Below are 21,548 nucleotides of genomic sequence, written 5' to 3'. Positions count from 1 at the left end.
CCTATCACGCTTCCTTGCGGTACTCCCGAAATTACCTCTACATCTGCAGATTTTGAACCGTTAAGAATGACATGTTGTGTTCTTTCTTCTAGGAAATCCTGAATCCAATCACAAACCTGGTCCGATATTCCGTAAGCTCGTATTTTTTTCACTAAACGTAAGTGCGGAACCGTATCAAATGCCTTCCTGAAGTCCAGGAATACGGCATCAATCTGCTCGCCAGTGTCTACGGCACTGTGAATTTCTTGGACAAATAGGGCGAGCTGAGTTTCACATGATCTCTGTTTGCGGAATCCATGTTGGTTATGATGAAGGAGATTTGTATTATCTAAGAACGTCATAATACGAGAACATAAAACATGTTCCATTATTCTACAACAGATTGACGTAAGCGAAATAGGCCTATAATTATTCGCATCTGATTTATGACCCTTCTTGAAAATGGGAACGACCTGCGCTTTCTTCCAGTTGCTAGGTACTTTACGTTCTTCCAGAGATCTACGATAAATTGCTGATAGAAAGGGGGCAAGTTCTTTAGCATAATCACTGTAGAATCTTACGGGTATCTCGTCTGGTCCGGATGCTTTTCCGCTACTAAGTGATAGCAGTTGTTTTTCAATTCCGATATCGTTTATTTCAATATTTTCCATTTTGGCGTCCGTGCGACGGCTGAAGTCAGGGACCGTGTTACGATTTTCCGCAGTGAAACAGTTTCGGAACACTGAATTCAGTATTTCTGCCTTTCTTCGGTCGTCCTCTGTTTCGGTGCCATCGTGGTCAACGAGTGACTGAATAGGGGATTTAGATCCGCTTACCGATTTTACATATGACCAAAACTTTTTAGGGTTCTTGTTTAGATTGTTTGCCAATGTTTTATGTTCGAATTCGTTGAATGCTTCTCTCATTGCTCTCTTTACGCTCTTTTTCGCTTCGTTCAGCTTTTCCTTATCAGCTATGATTCGACTACTCTTAAACCTATGATGATGAAGCTTTCTTTGTTTCCGTAGTACCTTTCGTACATGATTGTTATACCATGGTGGATCTTTGCCCTCGCTTTGGACCTTAGTCGGTACGAACTTATCTAAGGCGTACTGGACGATGTTTCTGAATTTTTTCCATTTTTGTTCCACATCCTCTTCCTCAGAAATGAACGTTTGATGGTGGTCACTCAGATATTCTGCGATTTGTGCCCTATCACTCTTGTTAAGCAAATATATTTTCCTTTCTTTCTTGGCATTTCTTATTACACTTGTAGTCATTGATGCAACCACTGACTTATGATCACTGATACCCTCTTCTACATTCACGGAGTCGAAAAGTTCCGGTCTATTTGTTGCTATGAGGTCTAAAACGTTAGCTTCACGAGTTGGTTCTCTAACTATCTGCTCGAAGTAATTCTCGGACAAGGCAGTCAGGATAATGTCACAAGAGTCTCTGTCCCTGGCTCCAGTTCTGATTGTGTGACTATCCCATTCTATACCTGGTAGATTGAAGTCTCCCCCTATTACAATAGTATGATCACGAAACTTCTTCACAACGTTCTGCAGGTTCTCTCTGAGGCGCTCAACTAATACGGTTGCTGATGCAGGTGGTCTATAGAAGCATCCGACTATCATATCTGACCCACCTTTGATACTTAACTTAACCCAGATTATTTCACATTCGCATTCGCTAATAACTTCACTGGATATTATTGAATTCTTTACTGCTATAAATACTCCTCCACCATTGGCGTTTATCCTATCCTTGCGGTATATATTCCATTCTGTGTCTAGGATTTCGTTACTGTTCACTTCCGGTTTTAACCAACTTTCCGTTCCTAATACTATATGCGCACTATTTCCTTCAATAAGCGATACTAATTCAGGAACCTTGCCCTGGATACTCCTGCAGTTTACCAATATTACGTTAACTTTTCCTGTTTTTGGTCTCTGAGGACGGACGTTCTTTATCAACGATGCTGATGTTCTCTCTGGTAAGCCGTCAGGTATTTTATCGTTTCGCCCAAGGGGGGATCCCTCTAACCTAAAAAACCCCCGTGTGCACGCCACACGTACTCTGCTACCCTAGTAGGTGCTTCCGGTGTGTAGTGCACGCCTGACCTGTCTAGGGGGGCCCTACAGTTCTCCACCCAATAACGGAGGTCGATGAATTTGCAACCATTATAGTCGCAGAGTCGTCTGAGCCTCTGGTTTAGACCCTCCACACGGCTCCAAACCAGAGGACCGCGATCGACTCTGGGCACTATGCTGCAGATATTAAGCTCAGCTTGCACTCCGCGTGCGATGCTGGTTGTCTTCACCAAATCAGCCAGCCGCCGGAAGGAACCAAGGATGGCCTCAGAACCCAAGCGGCAGGCGTCATTTGTTCCGACATGTGCTACTATCTGCAGCCGGTCACACCCAGTGCGTTCAATAGCTGCCGGAAGGGCCTCCTCCACATTACGGACGAGACCCCCCGGCAAGCACACCGAGTGCACACTGGCATTCTTCCCCGACCTACCCGCTATTTTCCTGAGGGGCTCCATAACCCGCCCAACGTTGGAGCTCCCTATAACTAATAGGCCCGTCCTCTGTGACTGTCGGGACCTTGCCGGAGAATTGGCCACTGGCCCAACAGGCGAGGCATCCTGTGGTGGCTCGGAAACGATGTCATCACCACTAGGAAGCACCCCGTACCTGTTGGAAAGGGGTAAGGCAGCTGCCACGCGGCCAGATCCCACCTTCGCCTTTCGGCCAGGCACGCGCGAGCCCACCACTGTCCGCCATTCACCCTGGAGTGATGGCTGACCGGTAAGATGCTCACTGCCGGAAGACGCAGCGACATCAGGGGTTCCATGTGATTCCAAGGCCACCGAAGTAGGCATAGGTCTCACCACAGTTGCCCCAACGCCACTACGAGCCGACGCCTGCGCCTCGAGCTCGATGAGCTTAACAGACAAAGCCTCCACCTGCCCCCGAAGAGTGGCCAATTCTCCTTGCATCCGCTCACAACAACCACAGTCCCTACACATGACTATGTTTACCCTACTCTATACGGTGACAAATTCCCAAGATAATCTTCTGATGAGCTACTCTGATAATCAAGAAACACTCACTGAAATACGAGACGCGAAAACTACGCTAGGTTTTCCCAGAAAAGCTATTTAAAAGCTAAGCGCAGCAAATAAGTACAAAATAAATTTCCCTCCTAACGATCAAGAACTGTTAGTTTCTATGCAGAGCAGATAAACACAAATAGAATCCCTTCCTTAGTGGAAGGTCGTAAACAAAATGCAAAATAAACGCTTTATACAAACAGTACTCGCTGCTGCTGGTGCTCTCGCTCATGCAGTAACATGAGTATTTTGGCATGGGTCAATATCTGGTACCAAAAAATGTTCTTGTGCTTTTGATCTGTAAATGTAATCATTTCATGTACTTCATCTGCACTGTTGCAACAATAAATCTTAGGTGAATTGGAAAGCTCTAAAAGGGTGTACTTTTTTTTTTTTTTTTGCACCACCTCATACATTTTTGTGACAATATTAAAGAGCAACTTTATGAGACAAGTTTACTATTTGCAGGAACAGAAGCACTTTCCAGCCTTCCTCTACAGATGGTGTTGTACTTCAGTGTGATCTTCTTCCCAGTTTGGCTTTCTTCTATGACAGTTATGTTTCATTTCAAGGTACTGTATCATTAGGTGTTTTATGTAATGAGCAATTATAATAGATAATCATGTAATCATGTAAAACTGTAAAATATAAATTATTTAGCTCTAGAAGCTAATGAGAATCATGTGTGGTTTTTCTAAGCACACTTCTTGTAGGCCCATACATTAACAATTATGGAATTCAGCTATAGTGGTGATATTATATTTTATTTTTTAAAATTTGTATGAATGTTGTCTCACACCTAAGTAGTGTAGCTTTCTGACACTAATAATTAAATGAAGCCTACCTTTTGTGATGATAGCTTTCATTTGTTCTCTGCCTGACAGTCAGACAATACATCTTTCACTGTGTAGAAAAATTGTGATAGAATATGTGATAGAACATGGATACTTTTGAATTAAACACACATGATGATAGGCAGGAAGAGGGGTTGGAGTGAGGGGATAGCAGTTTGGTGGGAGACAACAAGCCTACCAGCTATGAATGAGGCAGGAAAGGATGGCAGGAGCACCAGCTAGGCATGTGTTGCACAGTTGTCGGAGCTGGTGGGGAGTGGCGCATGCTGAAGGTGACGTCAGGACATGAATCTGGGATAGGGTAATGGGATGGAGGAAGGGGAAAATGTTGAGTGGAGTGTGTGGATATAGTGGTTTACTGGAAGTGGAGACCAGGACGATTGCAGGAGCGAAGAATGTGTTTCAAGAACTCCCATCCCTGTATCTTAGAGGTGCAGGGAAGGATCCAGATGGTCTGTGTTGCGAAGCAGCCATTGAAAGAGAGTATGTTATGCATAGCTACATGTTGTGCCACTGGATGGTCAACTTTGTTCTTGGCAACAGTTAGGCAGTGGCCATTCAATGGACAGCTGAATGATAGTCATACCTAATTAAAAAGCTGTGCAGTGTTGTGCAGCAAAGTTGGTATATGACGTGGTTGCTTTCACAGGTGGCCTGGCCTCAAAAGTGGTAGGATAAGCCTGTGACAGGACTGGAGTAGAAAGTGCTGTATGTGTGGATTGGACAGGCCTTGCACCTACGCGTTCCAGAGGGATATGATTTCTGTGGTAACTGGTTTGGAGGCGAGATAGCATAGTGGTGGACTAGGATATTGTGTAGATTGGGTGGGTAATGGAACTCCACTTTAGGAAAGATTGGGAAGGATCTTGTGTAGGATGTATCCAATTTCAGGATATGATGAAGGATGTGGTTTAGTAGTTCTAGTCCAGTATGATACTGGGTGACTTGCGAAAGCTCCTGTGTAGTTTATTCTTGAGTATGGTTGGTGGATTGGGAGAGTGTGAGGATATGGCACAGGAAATTTGTTTGTGGATGAAGTAGTTGTGACTGCCTGTGAAGACTTTCATGAGATCTGCAGTGTGTTGAGCAAGGGGATTCTTGTTACTGCAGATACGTTGTCCATGAGTGGCTAGGCTGTATGAGGGGGGGGGGGGGGTGAAAGGGATGGCAGCTGTCGAAAGATAGCTGTTGGTGGATAGTGGGTTTATGTGGACAGAGGTTTGAATGGAGCCATCAAAGAGGTTGAAGGTACATCAAAGAAGGTGGCATGTTGGGTTTAGGGGGATAAAATGAAGTGGGTGGTAGAGAAGGTGTTGAGGTTGTGAAGCAGTAATGACTCAAAACCAAGATGCCCTATCCTCATCCCTTCACAACCTCCACACCTTTCCTCGATGTGGACCTCAATGTCTGATGGCTCCATTCAGACCTTTGTCTGTGTTAAATCAACTAACCACCAACACTTCCTACATTTCAACAGCTGTCATTTCTTCTGCACAAAAAAATCCCTACCATAGAGCCTGGGCACCCACATACAACTTATCTGCAGTGATGGGAACTCACTTGCCCAGTGTGTTGAAGGTCTCACAAAGGCCTTCACAGAGAGGCACTATGCAGTGGACCTAGTCCGCAGACATATTTCCTGTGCCAAATCCTCGCACATTCCGATCTTCCCACCATTCCCAAGAATAAACTAAAGAGGAGCACCCTCAAGTCAACAACTATCACCCTGCACTGGAACAACTTAACAGTATCCTTCATCAGGGCTTTGGTTACCTCTCATCATGCCCTGAAATGAGGGACATCCTACACCAAACCCTTCCCACCAATCCTAAAGTGGTGTTCGATCGCCCAACCATCCTACACAACATTTTATCCCACCCCTATGACACCTCCACTCCCAGCCTTTTCTGAACTATGTAGATGGGAGTTATACTTGCAACACATTCTTTACTTCTGCAATTGTACCCGCTTAATCCACACCTTCCACTCAATATTTCCCCTTCTGTCCTGTCAGCACTTCCCAAATTCAAACCAACATGACATTTAGCATGCGTCACTCCCCACTGGCTCTGACAACTGTGCATCACATGCCTAGCCCATACTTCTGCCATCCCTCCCTCCCTCTCTCATTCCTAGCTGGCAAACTGCCTCCTGCTGAGCCACTAGTCACTCACCCCTAGTCCCTCTCGCCACCTCCCACCTCTCTCCCTCTACCCCTCCCCCCTCCACTCGACACAACCCCCAACTGCAACAACCTAGTCCATCTGTCAAAATGCAGTATTGTGCATCCAGTCGACACCCTGGAGGCGTGTGTGTGAGTGGGAGTGTGAATGTGAGAGAGAGGAGATTACTGTGAAAACTAGCAAGTTTTTTCTCTTTATATGTGTGCCTGTTGATGACTCAAAGTATGTGCTTTTTGAGGAATGTTCTCCTTTAATCCAAAAGTATTCATTTCCTTTAGTTTCTTATTCAGAACACTGAATATCTCCTGACAGAGAGTAGAAACATGCCTCAGCAGAGCTAGTCTCTTTAAGGCTGTCTTCATATAAATGGCGGAAACCTTAAATGTTTCCTGAAAATGATGCACATTTGGTTTGCTGTTTATGAATGAGTTCGTGTATGCCACATAATTTTCTCTTCATCGTAGGTTCAAATTAGTGGAGCAATGTCTCATCTTGTGTCACAGTGCTTACAAAGAGTCATTTCCATTTCTTGTATTGTGTCAAATGTATACTGTCACTTGAGTTTGTTTTTGGGTACATGAACATTCTTGGAATTTATTTGGTGCAGACTTTTCCAAAACATGTATTGTGATATTCTGCACATGCTTGCTTCTCCAGTTACCAATAAAATTGGATTTTTGTGCCATGTGTTTCTCCTCAGGAGTGTATTTGATTTGACTTGGATTGTGTGAGGAACAATAATATTGCCATTGCCTTCTTTGATACATAATCTGTACACCCAGCTGCTGCAACTCACTTTCTCATCTTAGTACACATTTTTAAGTATTGCGTGCTAGTTATTTCAGTCTACGTTTCCAAAGGGCCAGCTAATGCATTTTACGTGTAAAGGGTGATTAGGTAGTACGTAATTTCCAGCACCTGGGTCAACAGGTAGCGATTGCACATACATCCTGTTATAAGCCAGGCCCAGGGAGAGGTAATAGCTTGATATGGTATCTTTCCAGTTGCAAATTGTTGCTCTGTCTGGAATTGGGCAGGTGTGAGCTGAGGTGTCAACAGTTACCCAAGATGGGTTACTCTCTCTATGTGGGAAACCACCAGAAGGAGGGAGCTAACAATCAGAGACACAATGTCAATCTAGGGGGATCAGATTACAATGAGCACACCAATCCCATCCTCTCTGCCTCTGTTTAACAAATGAAAATAGAAAGAAATCAAGAAAATTAAAAATATTTCAGTGGCATTGTGCTACTTGTGACGCACACCGAATAAGGTTAAGAGTTTTGTTGATGTAAAACCATCCATTTTTCAGCAAGGAGTGGACACAGTTGCCGGTCCAGTGGAGCTATGCACTCCCCTGTATAATGGTACCCAGCTAATTGAGGCAAACAGTGCATTTCAGGCCCCGAAACCGGTGAAAGCTAGACTGAATTACATGTGCAAAGTTGTTACCCAGCTGTTTTATTGGCTGGGGAGGGGGGATCTGAGGTTGCCTTTCTGATCAGGGTGTAAAAGCAGTCCATTGAGTCACAAATATGAAAAACAGTGAATTAGTGCTTACTCGTGCCCCATTCCTGACGTTTAATCGGATACAGCTTCTGCTGAAGATAAGGCTAGGCTATGCCATTACTAGGACCCTACATACTCAATCTGATGCATTGCTACCAGTGTCAGTGTTTAAGTCATACTTGTAAGTCCTCTTAAGATGCAGTCAAACTCATACATTGTGGCAGAGATACAGAGGAGGGAGACTTCACATCCCCTGTCTCTCACTGCATTAACTGCAGAGGAGACCGTGCTGCTGCACAAATGCCCTCTGTAATTTAAGTGGGCTATACAGGATATCTGGGTGAGGGAAAAGGTTTTACTTACTGCTGCTATGACCTTCTTCCTGAGAAGGGGCTCCTGTTCGTGGTGGTATAGTGGCACTTACCTGAGAGTTAAATACTTGGTTGCAAGCTGTCACTGTTTGTATTTCCCTTCCCAGGATAAAATTTTCTCTCTGCGTCAACTGTGCACTCCTGTCACTTTTTCATAACAGAGTGGAAATACTACAGCTTACTGGTCAGCTCCCAACACTAGTCTTCCTGCTCAGCAATTGCAATGGCCACCATCCTATTTGGGACTCTCCAAGAGCCAGTGCAAGGGACACACTCCTGGCAGATGATCTAGAGCAGATTAATATGATTTCCCTTACCACAGGAGAACACACATTTCTTTCAGATTCCACACATTCATTGTCACACTTGGACCTCTCCATCTGCAGTGGATAGCTAGTTCACCATGTAGAGAAGTAGTCTGTCGTCTTGGACACACACTACGTGATCAAAAGTATCCAGACACCTGTGTGAAAATGACTTAAAAGTTCGTGGCGCCCTCCATCAGATATGCTGGAATTCAATACGGTGTTGGCGCATCTTTGGCCTTAATGACAGCTCCCGCTCTCGGAGACATATGTTCAATCAGGTGCTGGAAGTTTTCTTGGGGAATGGCAACCCATTCTTCACGGAGTGCTGTACTGAGGAGAGGTATTGATGTCGGTCGGTGAAGCCTGGCATGATACCTCATCCAGAAATGCACCCTCTCGAAACCTGGACAGCAAGCTACACCGCGATGCAGAGCGCCTCTCTTGCAGAGTCTGCCACTTGAGTTTGCTAAACGTCTCTGTAATGCTATCACTCTTATCAAATAACCCTGTGACAAAACATGCCGCTCTCCTCTGTCAACCCGACCTGGTACGGATCCCACACTGATGAGAAATTCTCAAGTATAGGTTGAACGAGTGTTTTGTAAGCCACCTCCTTTGTTGATGGACTACATTTTCTAAGGGCTCTCCCAATGAATCTCAACCTGGCACCCGCTTTACCAACAATTAATTTTATATGATCATTCCACTTCAAATCGTTCCGCACGCATACTCCCAGATATTTTACAGAAGTAACCTGCTACCAGTGTTTGTTCCGCTATCATATAATCATTCAATAAAGGATCCTTCTTTCTATGTATTCGCAATACATTACATTTGTCTATGTTAAGGGTCAGTTGCCACTCCTTGCACCAAGTGCTTATCCGCTGCAGATCTTCCTGCATTTCGTTGCAATTTTCTAATGTTGCAACTTCTCTGTATACAACAGCATCATCCATGAAAAGCCTCATGGAACTTCTGACATTACTAGGTCATTTATATATATTGTGAAAAGCAATGGTCCCATAACACTCACCTGTGGCACGCCAGAGGTTACTTTAACGTCTGTAGACGTCTCTCCATTGAGAACAACATGCTGTGTTCTGTTTGCTAAAAACTCTTCAATCCAGCCACACTGCTGGTCTGACATTCCGTAGGCCCTTACTTTGTTTATCAGGCGACATTGCGGAACTGTATCGAACGCCTTCCAGAAGTCAAGGAAAATGGCATCTACCTGGGAGCCTGTATCTAATATTTTCTGGGTCTCATGAACAAATAAAGCGAGTTGGGTCTCACACAATCACTGTTTCCGGAATCCATGTTGATTCCTACAGAGTAGATTCTGGGTTTCCAGAAATGACATGATATGCATGCAAAAAACATTCTAAAATTCTAAAACAGATTGATGTCAGAGATACGGGCCTATAGTTCTGTACATCTGCTCAATGACCCTTCTTGAAAACTGGAACTACCTTTGCTGTTTTCCAGTCATTTGGAACCTTCCATTCCTCTAGAGACTTGCAGTACATGGCTGTTAGAAGGGGGGCAAGTTCTTTCGCGTACTCTGTGTAGAATCGAATTGGTATCCCATCAGGTCCAGTGGACTTTCCTCTGTTGAGTGATTTCAGTTGCTTTTCTATTTCTTAGACACCTATTTCGATGTCAGCCATTTTTCGTTCGTGCGAGGATTTAGGGAAGGAACTGCAGGGTGGTCTTCCTCTGTGAAACAGCTTTGGAAAAAGGTGTTTAGCATTTCAGCCTTACACGTGTCATCCTCTGTTTCAATGCCATTATCATCCCAGAGTGTGTGGATATGCTGTTTCGATCCACTTACTGATTTAACGTAAGACCAGAACTTCCTAGGATTTTCTGTCAAGTCGGTACATAGAATTTTACTTTTGAATTCACTGAACACTTCAAGCATAGCCCTCCTTACTCTAACTTTGACATCGTTTAGCTTCTGTTTGTCTGAGAGGTTGTGGCTGAGTTTAAATTTGCAGTGAAGATGTCTTTGCTTTTGCAGTAGTTTCCTAACTTTGTTGTTGAACCACAGTGGGTTTTTCCCGCCCCTCACAGTTTTACTCGGCACGTACCTGTCTAAAACGCATTTTAAGATTGCCTTGAACTTTTTCCATAAACACTCAACATTGTCAGTGTCGGAACAGAAATTTTCATTTTGATCTGTTAGGTAGTCTGAAATCTGCCTCCTATTAATCTTGCTAAACAGATAAACCTTCCTCCCCTTTTTTATATTCCTATTTACTTCCATATTCAGGGATGCTGCAACGGCCTTATGATCACTGATTCCCTATTCTGCACTTACAGAGTCGAAAAGTTCAGGTCTGTTTGTTATCAGTAGGTCCAAGATATCTCCACGAGTCAGTTCTCTGTTTAATTGCTTGAGGTAACTTTCGGATAGTGCACTCAGTATAATGTCACTCGATGCTCTGCACCCTACCACCCGTCCTAAACATCTGAGTGTCCCAGTCTACATCTGGTAAATTGAAATCTCCACCTAAGACTGCAACATGCTGAGGAAATTTATGTGAAATGTATTCCAGATTTTCTCTCAGTTGTTCTGCTACTAATGTTGCTGAGTCAGGAGGTTGGTAAAAGGAGCCAATTATTAACCTAGCTAGATTGTTGAGTATAACCTCCACCCATAAGAATTCACAGGAACTATCCCCTTCTATTTCACTACAGGATAAACTACTACTAACAGTGACAAACACGCCACCACCGGTTGCATGCAATCTATCCTTTCTAAACACCGTCTGTGCTTTTTTAAAAATTTTGGCAGAATTTATCTCTGGCTTCAGCCAGCTTTCTGTACCTATAAGGATTTCAGCTTTGGTGCTTTCTATCAGCACTTGAAGTTCCGGTATTTCAGCTTCGACAGTTTACAATTACAATACCGATTGCTGCTTGGTCCCTGCATGTCCTGACTTTGCCCCGCACCCTTTGAGGCTGTTGCCATTTGTGTACTTGCCCGAGGCCATCTAACCTAAAAAACTGCCCAGTCCATGACACACAACCCCTGCTACCCGTGTAGCCACCTTTCATAGTACTTGCACTGGATCCTGATTCAGTTTGGTAGTCCTGTGTGATAGTATGGATAGATGTCTGCCTATTACACATTACAACCCACTTCAACTGTCGGCGGTCTCTGTCAGTCAACAGACGAGATCGGCCTGTATGCTTTTGTGCTGTACGTGTCCCTTCACATTTCCATTTCACTATTGCATTGGAAAAAGTAGACCTAGGGATGTTTGGGAGTGTGGAAATCTCACATAAAAATGTATAACACAAGTGACACCCAATCACCTGACCACATTTGAATACTGCGAGTTCCGTAGAGCACCCCATTCTGTTCTCTCACGATGTCTAATGACTACTGAGGTCGCTGATGTGGAGTATCTGGCAGTAGGTGGCAGCACAATGCATCTAATATGAAAAACATATGTTTTGGGGGGTGTCCGTATACTTATGATTACATAGTGTACCTGAGTGACCATTCTGTATGCATAATTTGCTTTCTGAACCATGTACAATCCATGTGTAAGACAGTGCATCAGCTTCTGAAACCTGACTGGAAGCTCTACTCCTTACTAGATACCTTTGACAATCAACAATGCCCCAGCAGTGGTAACCAGGTAGAGTATTTCACAAATGTAATTGTCTCTGTTACTGAATGCCTCTTGGATCTCTATTGTTGCTTCTCTTTATTGTTATACTTCCTCTTCTATCATTGGGGATAAACTTCATTATGTTGCTGGAAAAAGACCTATCTTCCAAAACACATTGTTAACAATGTTGTAGTGGACTATGTCTGATATTTCCAACACTTTGGGACTGCACTTTGCGTAGGTTTCTAAATCGTCCCATTACTATCCTGCCCTTCTACCTTGGAAGTGAGTGGTGGAGGCCCAGGAGATATATTTCACGTCTCAAAATCGTGAATACTATATTATTATTCTTGCTGCAAAGCAGCTAGAGCACACTTTTTTGTCACCGTGTTCCTCTGTTCCAGGACCACATTCCGTTCACATTCAGATGATGTAGAATCTGTGTCCTCCTCCATACTTGCAATTGTTCCTGGAAGGGGAACACATTTCCTACACATTGGTGCGAAGCCACTGACTGTAATCCCTATATCTTAGCCTAGTAAAGGCAGAATTGGGAAACTTACCCTCGTGTGTCGCATCGTAAGGGCATAATTTTAATTAGTCCATGTATTGGGCACTGTCATTTCAGCCATTCTCGTATGTTAAAGTGGTGACAGTGTGCCACTTTGCTCTTACTGTAACGAACCACTGATGGTGCATCACTTTCTAACTCAATGTCAGTGTTTTAACTGTATATGCTTTAATATGCATTTTTCATTTGAGCTATCCAATGGTTTAGCAGATATAGCACAAGGTGTACGATGCAGTCTATTCTTCATGTCTGTAGCCACATAGTGAAAGAGATTTAAATTTTGACTGGTCACCAGTTGTCCTAGACACTCTTGCCGAATGGACCCTTAAAGAAAGGAGGTTTCTTGTAATAATTCATTTTATCTTTCTGCCATGTTTGTTGCTTTGTAACTAGCATTATAGGATCGCTATTGTTATTCACCTTAGTTTTACCCACCTGCTTAGGCATCTGTATGTCAACTTGTAACACCATAGTTAAGATCCTAATTTTTTTTTCTGATTAATTATGCTTTATATAAAGTATGTTTTCTTCGGTATGTAATCTTTGATATGCTGTAAAGATGTAGAAAGATATGCACTATGTTTTCTCTTCACTGTTAGAACACTTTTCATCATTTGGCGGAGGATGACTTTAACTATATGTTTTTGGTTGATTTACTAATATGTGTAAATGGAAGGATTTTGTAAAAGGTATGAATATACAACTAAGTATGTGCTGATTCACACTTAAAGACTTTTGAATTGTATAAATGAAAACTTGGTGTGCTTCTCCCCTGAAACAAAAGTGAGTTAGAGCACGCAAATTGTGGTTGGTACAAGGGAAAAGGTGGAACAACAGTCAGTCAGAGACTAGCAACTGTACAGTCAGCAGCTAGCAATTGGAAGGTGCTTTGTGAAGGTGCCGAGTGAGGCTTTCAGTGCTTGGAGATATGGAAAAGCCTTGGGTGGATGAATGGCTCTAATACATTGCTCTGTTGCTGGAAAATATCATAAAAGCTGATGATTGTCGCCAAGAAGAAAATAACAGAGCATATTACTTCCAACAGGAAGTCCCCCTGTCGTCATGTACTCGCAGCCAACATTGCGCAATCATTTAAGCAGAGAGGAGAAGTCTAACTTTTGTAAAGTGTTGGATCAGCTCATTTAGTATGTGAAAATATAAGGTAACTCATGGTAAATTCATGTACCTACCTTGAATTGTTTCCTATCATAATACATCTTAGGATCCTCTCGTATGAACAATGATTTCTGAGTGCCCTGAGTATGAGAACTGATAATCAAAAACAAGTGTTTGATTACTTTTGCTTGAAATTGAGTGCAAAAAGTTGCCTAAAATTACTGCGGATTTTGTTGAAGTTGAGGGAGGAAGTAAGTGTTGCTTTTATGAAAGCCGCCCCAGTAATTGAATTGTTTCAGTTCACAGTTTTGTGGTTTTAAAGATTACTTGCTTAAATTATGGCTATGAAAGTAAATGATTGTGCTGATGAACAGTTAACAAGACATGTTGAGGTTAGTTAAAGTAAATGTTCTCAAAGGTAGATTTGAAATACAATATCTGGTAAAATTATCTGCTGCATTAACTGTTGAAAAAGCATATATGGTGAGTCAAATTTATGAAAGTGTGTTACCAAAGTTTACTGGTTTTAATTTGCCTCAGAAAGGTGTGTCCAGTTTGCTTTATAATAGCAGTCAAAATTAAGAGCCCCCATTGTAAGTTTTTCAAAATGCATAAAGTTACTTGATTAATGAATATTTTGAAGTTTATGTTTAGTTTTGTGCACATTGTGTGATAAAAAGTGTAATATCAGACTGGGAGCCCCTACTTACTGTTTCTATTACTGAAGGTAAAGCTACTATGAGTGCCCTTGTTCACATAACAGTTACAACATTGCATACTAAGGAATGTGTGAATCTTAATGCAAGTGAATTTTAATTAAATTTTCTGCTGTGTAGAAAGTATATGATGAAACAAGACTAGGCCCATGCCCATTTCTAGTTTAGTAATGAATTGCAATTGCTGTGAAGATGAAATTACTGAGGTTTGGCAAAGTATTTACTGTTGATGAGTGTTAAAGTGTCATTTATGTTTGTGAAAACATGAATATCTTACAAAGCTGCTTTTATCCGCTATAACATTTTTGTGCTTGTGATAGGGTTCATTGCACTTCTGTAAGAAAGGAGTATAGGTGGCGTTTTTCCACCAAAACTATTTACTTTTTCTTTAAAATAAATGTTTAACATTTCTATGCCTAATTAGGCTGGCGACCATATTCCTTTTCATTTGATTAGTTAAAACATTATCTAAATTGGATCTGGGATCTGATACTTCCTGTGTTTTACATAACTTTAATTTCAAGTTCGATAAGCAAAATCCCCCCCCATGAACCGCGCACCTTGCTGCTGGTGGGGAGGCTTGCGCGCCTCAGCGATACAGATGGCCGTACTGTAGGTGCAACCACAACGGAGGGGTATCTATTGAGAGGCCAGACAAACATGTGGTTCCTGAAGAGGGGCAGCAGCTTTTTCAGTAGTTGCAGGGGCATCAGTCTGGATGATTGACTGATCTGGCCTTGTAACACTAACCAAAACGGCCTTGCTGTGCTGGTACTGCGAACGGCTGAAAGCAAGGAGAAACTACAGCCGTAATTTTTCCCGAGGGCATGCACCTTTACTGTATGGTTAAATGATGATGGCATCCTCTTGGGTAAAATATTCTGGAGGTAAAATAGTCCCCACATTCGGATCTCCAGGCGAGGACTACTCAGGACGACGTTGTTATCAGGAGAAAGAAAACTGGCATTCTACGGATCGGAGCATGGAATGTCAGATCCCTTAATCGGGCAGGTAGGTTAGAAAATTTAAAAAGGGAAATGGATAGGTTAAAATTAGATATAGTGGGACTTAGTGAAGTTTGGTGGCAGGAGGAACAAGACTTCTGGTCAGGTGAATACAGGGTTATAAATACAAAATCAAATAGAGGTAGTGCAGGAGTAGGTTTAATAATGAATAGGAAAATAGGAATGTGGGTAAGCTATTACAAACATCATAGTGAATGCATTATTGTGGCCAAGATAGACACAAAGCCCATGCCTGCCACAGTAGTACAAGTTTATATGCCAACTAGCTCCACAGATGACGAAGAGATTGATGAAATGTATGATGAGATAAAAGAAATTATTCAGATAGTGAAGGGAGATGAAAATTGAATAGTCATGGGTGACTGGAATTTGATAGTAGGAAAAGGGAGAGAAGGAAACATAGTAGGTGAATATGGATTGGGGGGAAGGAATGAAAGAGGAAGCCGCCTGGTAGAATTTTGCACAGAGCATAACTTAATCATAGCTAACACTTGGTTCAAGAATCATAAAAGAAGGTTGTATACATGGAAGAAACCTGGAGATACTGACATGTTTCAGATAGATTATATAATGGTAAGACAGAGATTTAGGTACCAGGTTTTAAATTGTAAGACATTTCCAGGGGCAGTTGTGGGCTCTGACCACATTCTATTGGTTATGAACTGTAGATTAAAACTGATGAAACTGCAAAAAGGTGGGAATTTGAGGAGATGGGACTTGGATTAACTGAAAGAACCAGAGGTTGTAGAGAGCTTCTGTGACAGTATTGGGGAACGATTCACAAGAATGGGGGAAAGACATACAGTAGAAGAAGAATGGGTAGCTTTGAGAGACGAAATAATGAAGGTAGCAGAGGATCAAGTAGGTAAAAAGACGAGGGCTAATAGAAATCCTTGGGTAACAGAAGAGATATTGAATTTAATTGATGAAAGGAGAAAATATAAAAATGCAGTAAATGAAGCAGGCAAAAAGGAATGCAAACGATCTCAAAAATGAGATCGACAGGAAGTGCAAAATGGCTGCGCAGGGATGGCTAGAGGACAAATGTAAGGATGTAGAGGCTTATCTCACTAGGGGTAAGATAGATGCTGCCTACAGAAAAATTAGAGACCTTTGGAGAAAAGAGAACCACTTGCATGAATATCAAGAGATCAGATGGAAACCCAGTTCTAAGCAAAGAAGGGAAAACAGAAAGGTGGAAGGAGTATAAAGAGGGGAGGGCGATGTTCTTGAGGACAATATTATGTAAATGGAAGAGGACACAGATGAAGATGAAATGGGAAATATGATACTGCGTGAAGAGTTTGACAGAGCACTGAAAGACCTAAGTCGAAACAAGGCCCCGGGAGTGGACAACATTCCATTAGAACTACTGACAGCCTTGGGAGAGCCAGGCCTAACAAAACTGTACCATCTGGTGAGCAAGATGTATGAGACAGGCGAAATACCCTCAGACTTCAAGAAGAATATAATAATTCCAATCCCAAAGAAAGCAGGTGTTGACAGATGTAAATTACCGAACTATCAGTTTAATAAGCCACTCCTGCAAAATACTAACACGAATTCTTTACAGACGAATGGAAAAACTGGTAGAAGCCGACCTTGGGGAAGATCAGTTTGGATTCCGTAGAAATGTTGGAACACGTGAGGCAATACTGACCCTACGACTTATCTTAGAAGCTAGATTAATGAAGGGCAAACCTACGTTTCTAGCATTTGTAGACTTAGAGAAAGCTTTTGACAATGTTGACTGGAATACTCTCTTTCCCATTCTGAAGGTGGCGGGGGTAAAATACAGGGAGCGAATGGTTATTTACAATTTGTACAGAAACCAGATGGCAATTCTAAGAGTCGAGGGGCATGAAAGGGAAGCAGTGGTTGGGACGGGTTGTAGCCTCTCCGCGATGTTATTCAATCTGTATATTGAGCAAGCAGTAAAGGAAACAAAAGAAAAATTTGGAGTAGGAATTAAAATCCATGGAGAAGAAATAAAAACTTTGAAGTTCGCCAATGACATTGTAGTTCTGTCAGAGACAGCGAAGGACATGAAAGAGCAGCTGACCGGAATGGACATGGTCTTGAAAGGAGGATATAAGATGAACATCAACAAAAGCAAAACGAGAATAATGGAATGTAGTCGAATTAAATCAGGTGATGCTGCGGGAATTAGATTAGGAAATGAGGCGCTTAAAGTAGTAAATGAGTATTGCTATTTGGGGAGCAAAATAACTGATGATGGTCAAAGTAGGGAGGATATAAAATGTAGACTGGCAATGGCAAGGAAAGCGTTTCTGAAGAAGAGAAATTTGTTAACCTCGAGTATGGATTTAAGTGTCAGGAAGTCGTTTCTGAAAGTATTTGTATGGAGTGTAGCCATGTATGGAAGTGAAACATGGACGATAAATAGTTTAGACAAGAAGAGAATAGAAACTTTCAAAATGTGGTGCTACAGAAGAATGCTGAAGATTTGATGGGTAGATCACATAACTAATGAGGAGGTATTGAATAGCATTTGAGAGAAGATAAATTTGTGGCACAACTTGACTAGAAGAAGGGATCGGTTGGTAGGGCATGTTCTGAGGCATCAAGGGATCACCAATTTAGTATTGGAGGGTAAACTCGCAGAGGGAGGCCAAGAGATGAATACACTAAACAGATTCAGAAGGATGTAGGTTGCAGTAGGTATTGGGAGATGAAGAACCTTGCACAGGATAGAGTAGCATGGAGAGCTGCATCAAACCAGTCTCTGGACTGAAGACCACAACAACAATAACAACAACAAGCAAAACCCTTTAGACATTTCACAGTTAAATCTGTAAAAATCCTCCCAGAGGATAACATTATACTGCATGCGAACACCAAAATTGAGTTTTATATATATGCTGACATAGCAAAACAGCGCAGTGATAGTGTTATAAACTAATTTCAAGAACTATGAAGTACTATGCCAAGCAAATGAATAATCAAAAAAGACGCTTCCGTCCATTACCAAGTTGACTATATTTTATGCCTCAGGATTTGTTGTATAAACTGATCCATTCTTTTGGTTGATTTGTGCCACAAATCCCCCCCCCCCCCCCCCCTCACGCACACACACAATTTGATTCAGTTCTTGTTAATAGTTCTTTGATCTATCCATCTAATCTTCAGCATTCTACTGTAGATTCAGATTTTAGATGTTTCGTCTTGTTTGAACTGCTTATCATCCATGTTTCACAGCACATTTTTTTGTAGAAGCTCTCATTTCCATCCAACTACTCTTTCAAAACCTTTGTTGTCTGACAGAATTACAATGTCGTCAGCAAACCTCAAGAGTTTTTACTTCTTCTGTCTGTAGTGTTGTTCTCTTTCCATACTATTCCTTGGTTTCTTTTATTGTCTGCTTGATGTAGAGATTGAATAACATCAGTGCTAACTACAATCCTGTCTCTCCCCCATCTCAACTGCTAATGAGTAGTATGGAAAGAGAATTACACTACAGAGGGAAGAAATAAAAACTCTGAGATGCCCTTCAACTCTTGTAACTGCAATGTAGTTCCTGCAAACACAGCTTTATATTGACAGACTTTTTGTTGTGTCTATCTGCGACTCAGCATCTCCGCTATATGGTGAGTAGGAACTTTCCCTTTCATAATCTCTGAATTTTGTGAAGTTGTGGAAACACTTTGGTCCTTTTCCTTTTTAAGACCCTAGTCACTATTTATATAGGCAAAAGTTATTTGAGATGCAAAGGTTAACTGCTTCCCCTGTGTAATGGAATGTTACACAAACGATAATGTATTCTAAATATTATCGTGAGACTAAACTATAGAATAAGTACCTAACAAACAGGATACTACCAAGCTAGCTGACTAGAAGTAATTACTGGTATTGTATGTAAACACAAATAAGTGACATATTAATTTGTTTACAGTATGGGTGCCTTACTGTTTTATATCGGTTCCTCGTTTCTACAGTTCTTCTGACAGCGGCGGGTAATGAATGTCTTAGACTGTACCTTGGGTACATTGGTAACCTATCAGACAAGGTAAGACAGAATCTTTTGAGCATTGGTTTTCCCTTTAATGGACTTATTCTTTGAGAGAGAGAATCGTAGATCTTTATCAATATTAAACCTGAATAAACTGAAATAATGAGCTGTAATTATTTGAGAGACTGGAGGGAAACTGTTCAAGAACTCTCATTATAATGTACAGGTAGTCAGATCTAAATCTCTTCATTAGGAGAGCTGTTCAGTTTTATCACAGTTGGTATGATGGGTAATGCTATCAGTGAATTTAACAACGAAGAAAACATTGTTGTGAAATTGTTGTATTGAATGTTTGCTATGTTGAAATGTGTAAAATTACCTACTCATGAATGAGCTACTTGTAATGTGTCTTTTCTCCTGCAACAAATTACACCAACAATCACATATTTTATGTGCAGGTACCGGAACTGGCTGGATTCTGGTTGCTGTCACTGGTTCCACAGCTTCCTCTCCAGCTGTTTTTGTTGCTTAATCAGAACATTATGCTGCAACCACTGGAGCAAATAGTCCAGTCACTTTCTGTACTTTTATTAATTATTCAGTTACTGACTGGCTTTTTTGCACTACGCCACTCTTCAAAGGTCCATGCTGAGCAGTCTCGTTTGCGGATACTACTTTGGACACAGCAGAAGGATGATTAATAAGGTATTACTCTTACTCAACATTACGGAAGGACCCATTATTTCACAGATGTATTTACAGGGCTGCCCCAAGTTCCGGAAATCAGGGAATTTCAAAAGTGTCAGGGAAATCTGGGAAATTTGAAAAAAAAAGGAAAAATCTTGTTTTTCTCTCAGTAGAGGAAATGGTTTGTTCACTGATTTGTCATGCATCATCGCTGGCTGGGCACAGCTGAGTACGTGTGCCGCTTCCCCACTCCTGGAGACAGCAGTCATGTGTGCATTAGTTGTGTATGAATGATTGTGTGAATGTGTGTGTGCTCTTGTTTTGTGACAAAGGCTATGATCAAAAATTTAATTCTAGAGAGTGTGATTGTCTTTGATATGTGCCTTTCAGCGGCTGAGCGATCTTACGAAAAATTAAATGGAGGGAAGTCCCAAGACACCTACAATATCGTTACAGGTGATGAAACGTGGGTGCACCATTATGACCCTGAAACGAAGACAGTCTTCTGTGTGGTTGCTTTTCAGGAGAGGAACCACCCACAAAAGTTCGATGAAGTCGGAGCTCTGGAAAAAAGATGGTGGCAACTTTTTTCACAACGATCGGGCAGCTCACCTCTGTGACCTGGGACACACGTTGTACAGTCAATGCTGAATGATACGTGGAAGATTGTCTTCCAAAAGTCATCGTCACATGGAAGTCACAGCATCCAAAGTCCAAGAGTGGGCACCTTCTGCTGCATTACGACAACGCATCTGCGCACAGGGCTGCTAGAATGATGGACTTCCTGGAGAAGGAAAATGTGCAAGTGTTACCCCATCCCCCCTATTCACCTGACCTGGTCCCCTGTGACTTCTTTCTGTTCCCTAAGACTAAGGAAAAAATTCGAGGGCAGCGGTTTTCATCAGATGAAGAGGCCATAGCAGCGTACAAGAGTGCACTGAGTGACATCCCAAAACAAGCTTGGACTGACACATTTTCTAAGTGGTTTCAGAGAATGGAAAAATGTATACATGCTAATGGAGAGTATTTTGAAAAGTTGTAAACATTTTTTTGAAAATAAATATTTTTACACACATTCTGCTAAAAACTTTCGGCATAGCTCTCGTATTTACGGAGAGTTGCTACCTATCCTCATTAGTATTGATCATTAAAGTATTCATGCACGTTATCTTTTGCATGGACTGGTTACCATGGTCTCATTTCATCAACATGGTGTCTGTGACTCGTGAATAGTTGGCCATATGAGTGGACTTCCATAACAGCCCAAAACTGCAGGCCATCTCTAACGGATTGGGCATGCTGATCTGAAGCCCATCGTTTCTCATTAATGTGCAGGCTCTGCCCGTCTGATGTAGTATCACCGATCTGCCTGCAGGTCAGGTCTCTTTGTGTGTCGTGTAATGAAGTACATTTTTGTGTTTTATCCATGGACCCAGGACTACTGTGCTGCTTGGCAGGCCAGAGGCAAAGGGCAGTGGGTTTCACGAATTGAGACATTCTCACTGCAAGTACATTGTA

The 21,548-nt window shown here is 42.0% G+C and overlaps 1 protein-coding gene across 5 annotated transcripts in view; it reads left to right on the top strand.

Annotated features, from left to right (window-relative positions):
- LOC126251641 (transmembrane protein 17-like) overlaps positions 1-21,095 on the top strand; it is a 40,634-nt gene extending 19,539 nt beyond the window's left edge. For 2 of the 5 annotated variants that reach the window (XM_049952221.1, XM_049952195.1), the window contains exons 2-4: positions 3,566-3,669; positions 19,287-19,400; positions 19,802-21,095. In XM_049952221.1, the coding sequence (XP_049808178.1) occupies positions 3,566-3,669; positions 19,287-19,400; positions 19,802-20,044 (461 nt within the window). In that variant the 3' untranslated portion in view covers positions 20,045-21,095. The remainder of the gene's footprint in view (positions 1-3,565; positions 3,670-19,286; positions 19,401-19,801) is intronic. The other 3 variants (XM_049952202.1, XM_049952211.1, XM_049952229.1) reach the window with 3 other exon arrangements.
- Positions 21,096-21,548: the final 453 nt, after the last annotated feature.

This window comes from Schistocerca nitens, chromosome 1 (assembly GCF_023898315.1).
Source record: "Schistocerca nitens isolate TAMUIC-IGC-003100 chromosome 1, iqSchNite1.1, whole genome shotgun sequence".
NCBI lineage: Eukaryota > Metazoa > Arthropoda > Insecta > Orthoptera > Acrididae > Schistocerca > Schistocerca nitens.
Note: the sequence above shows the minus strand (reverse complement) of the source record. Positions and strands in the feature narration are given on the sequence as shown.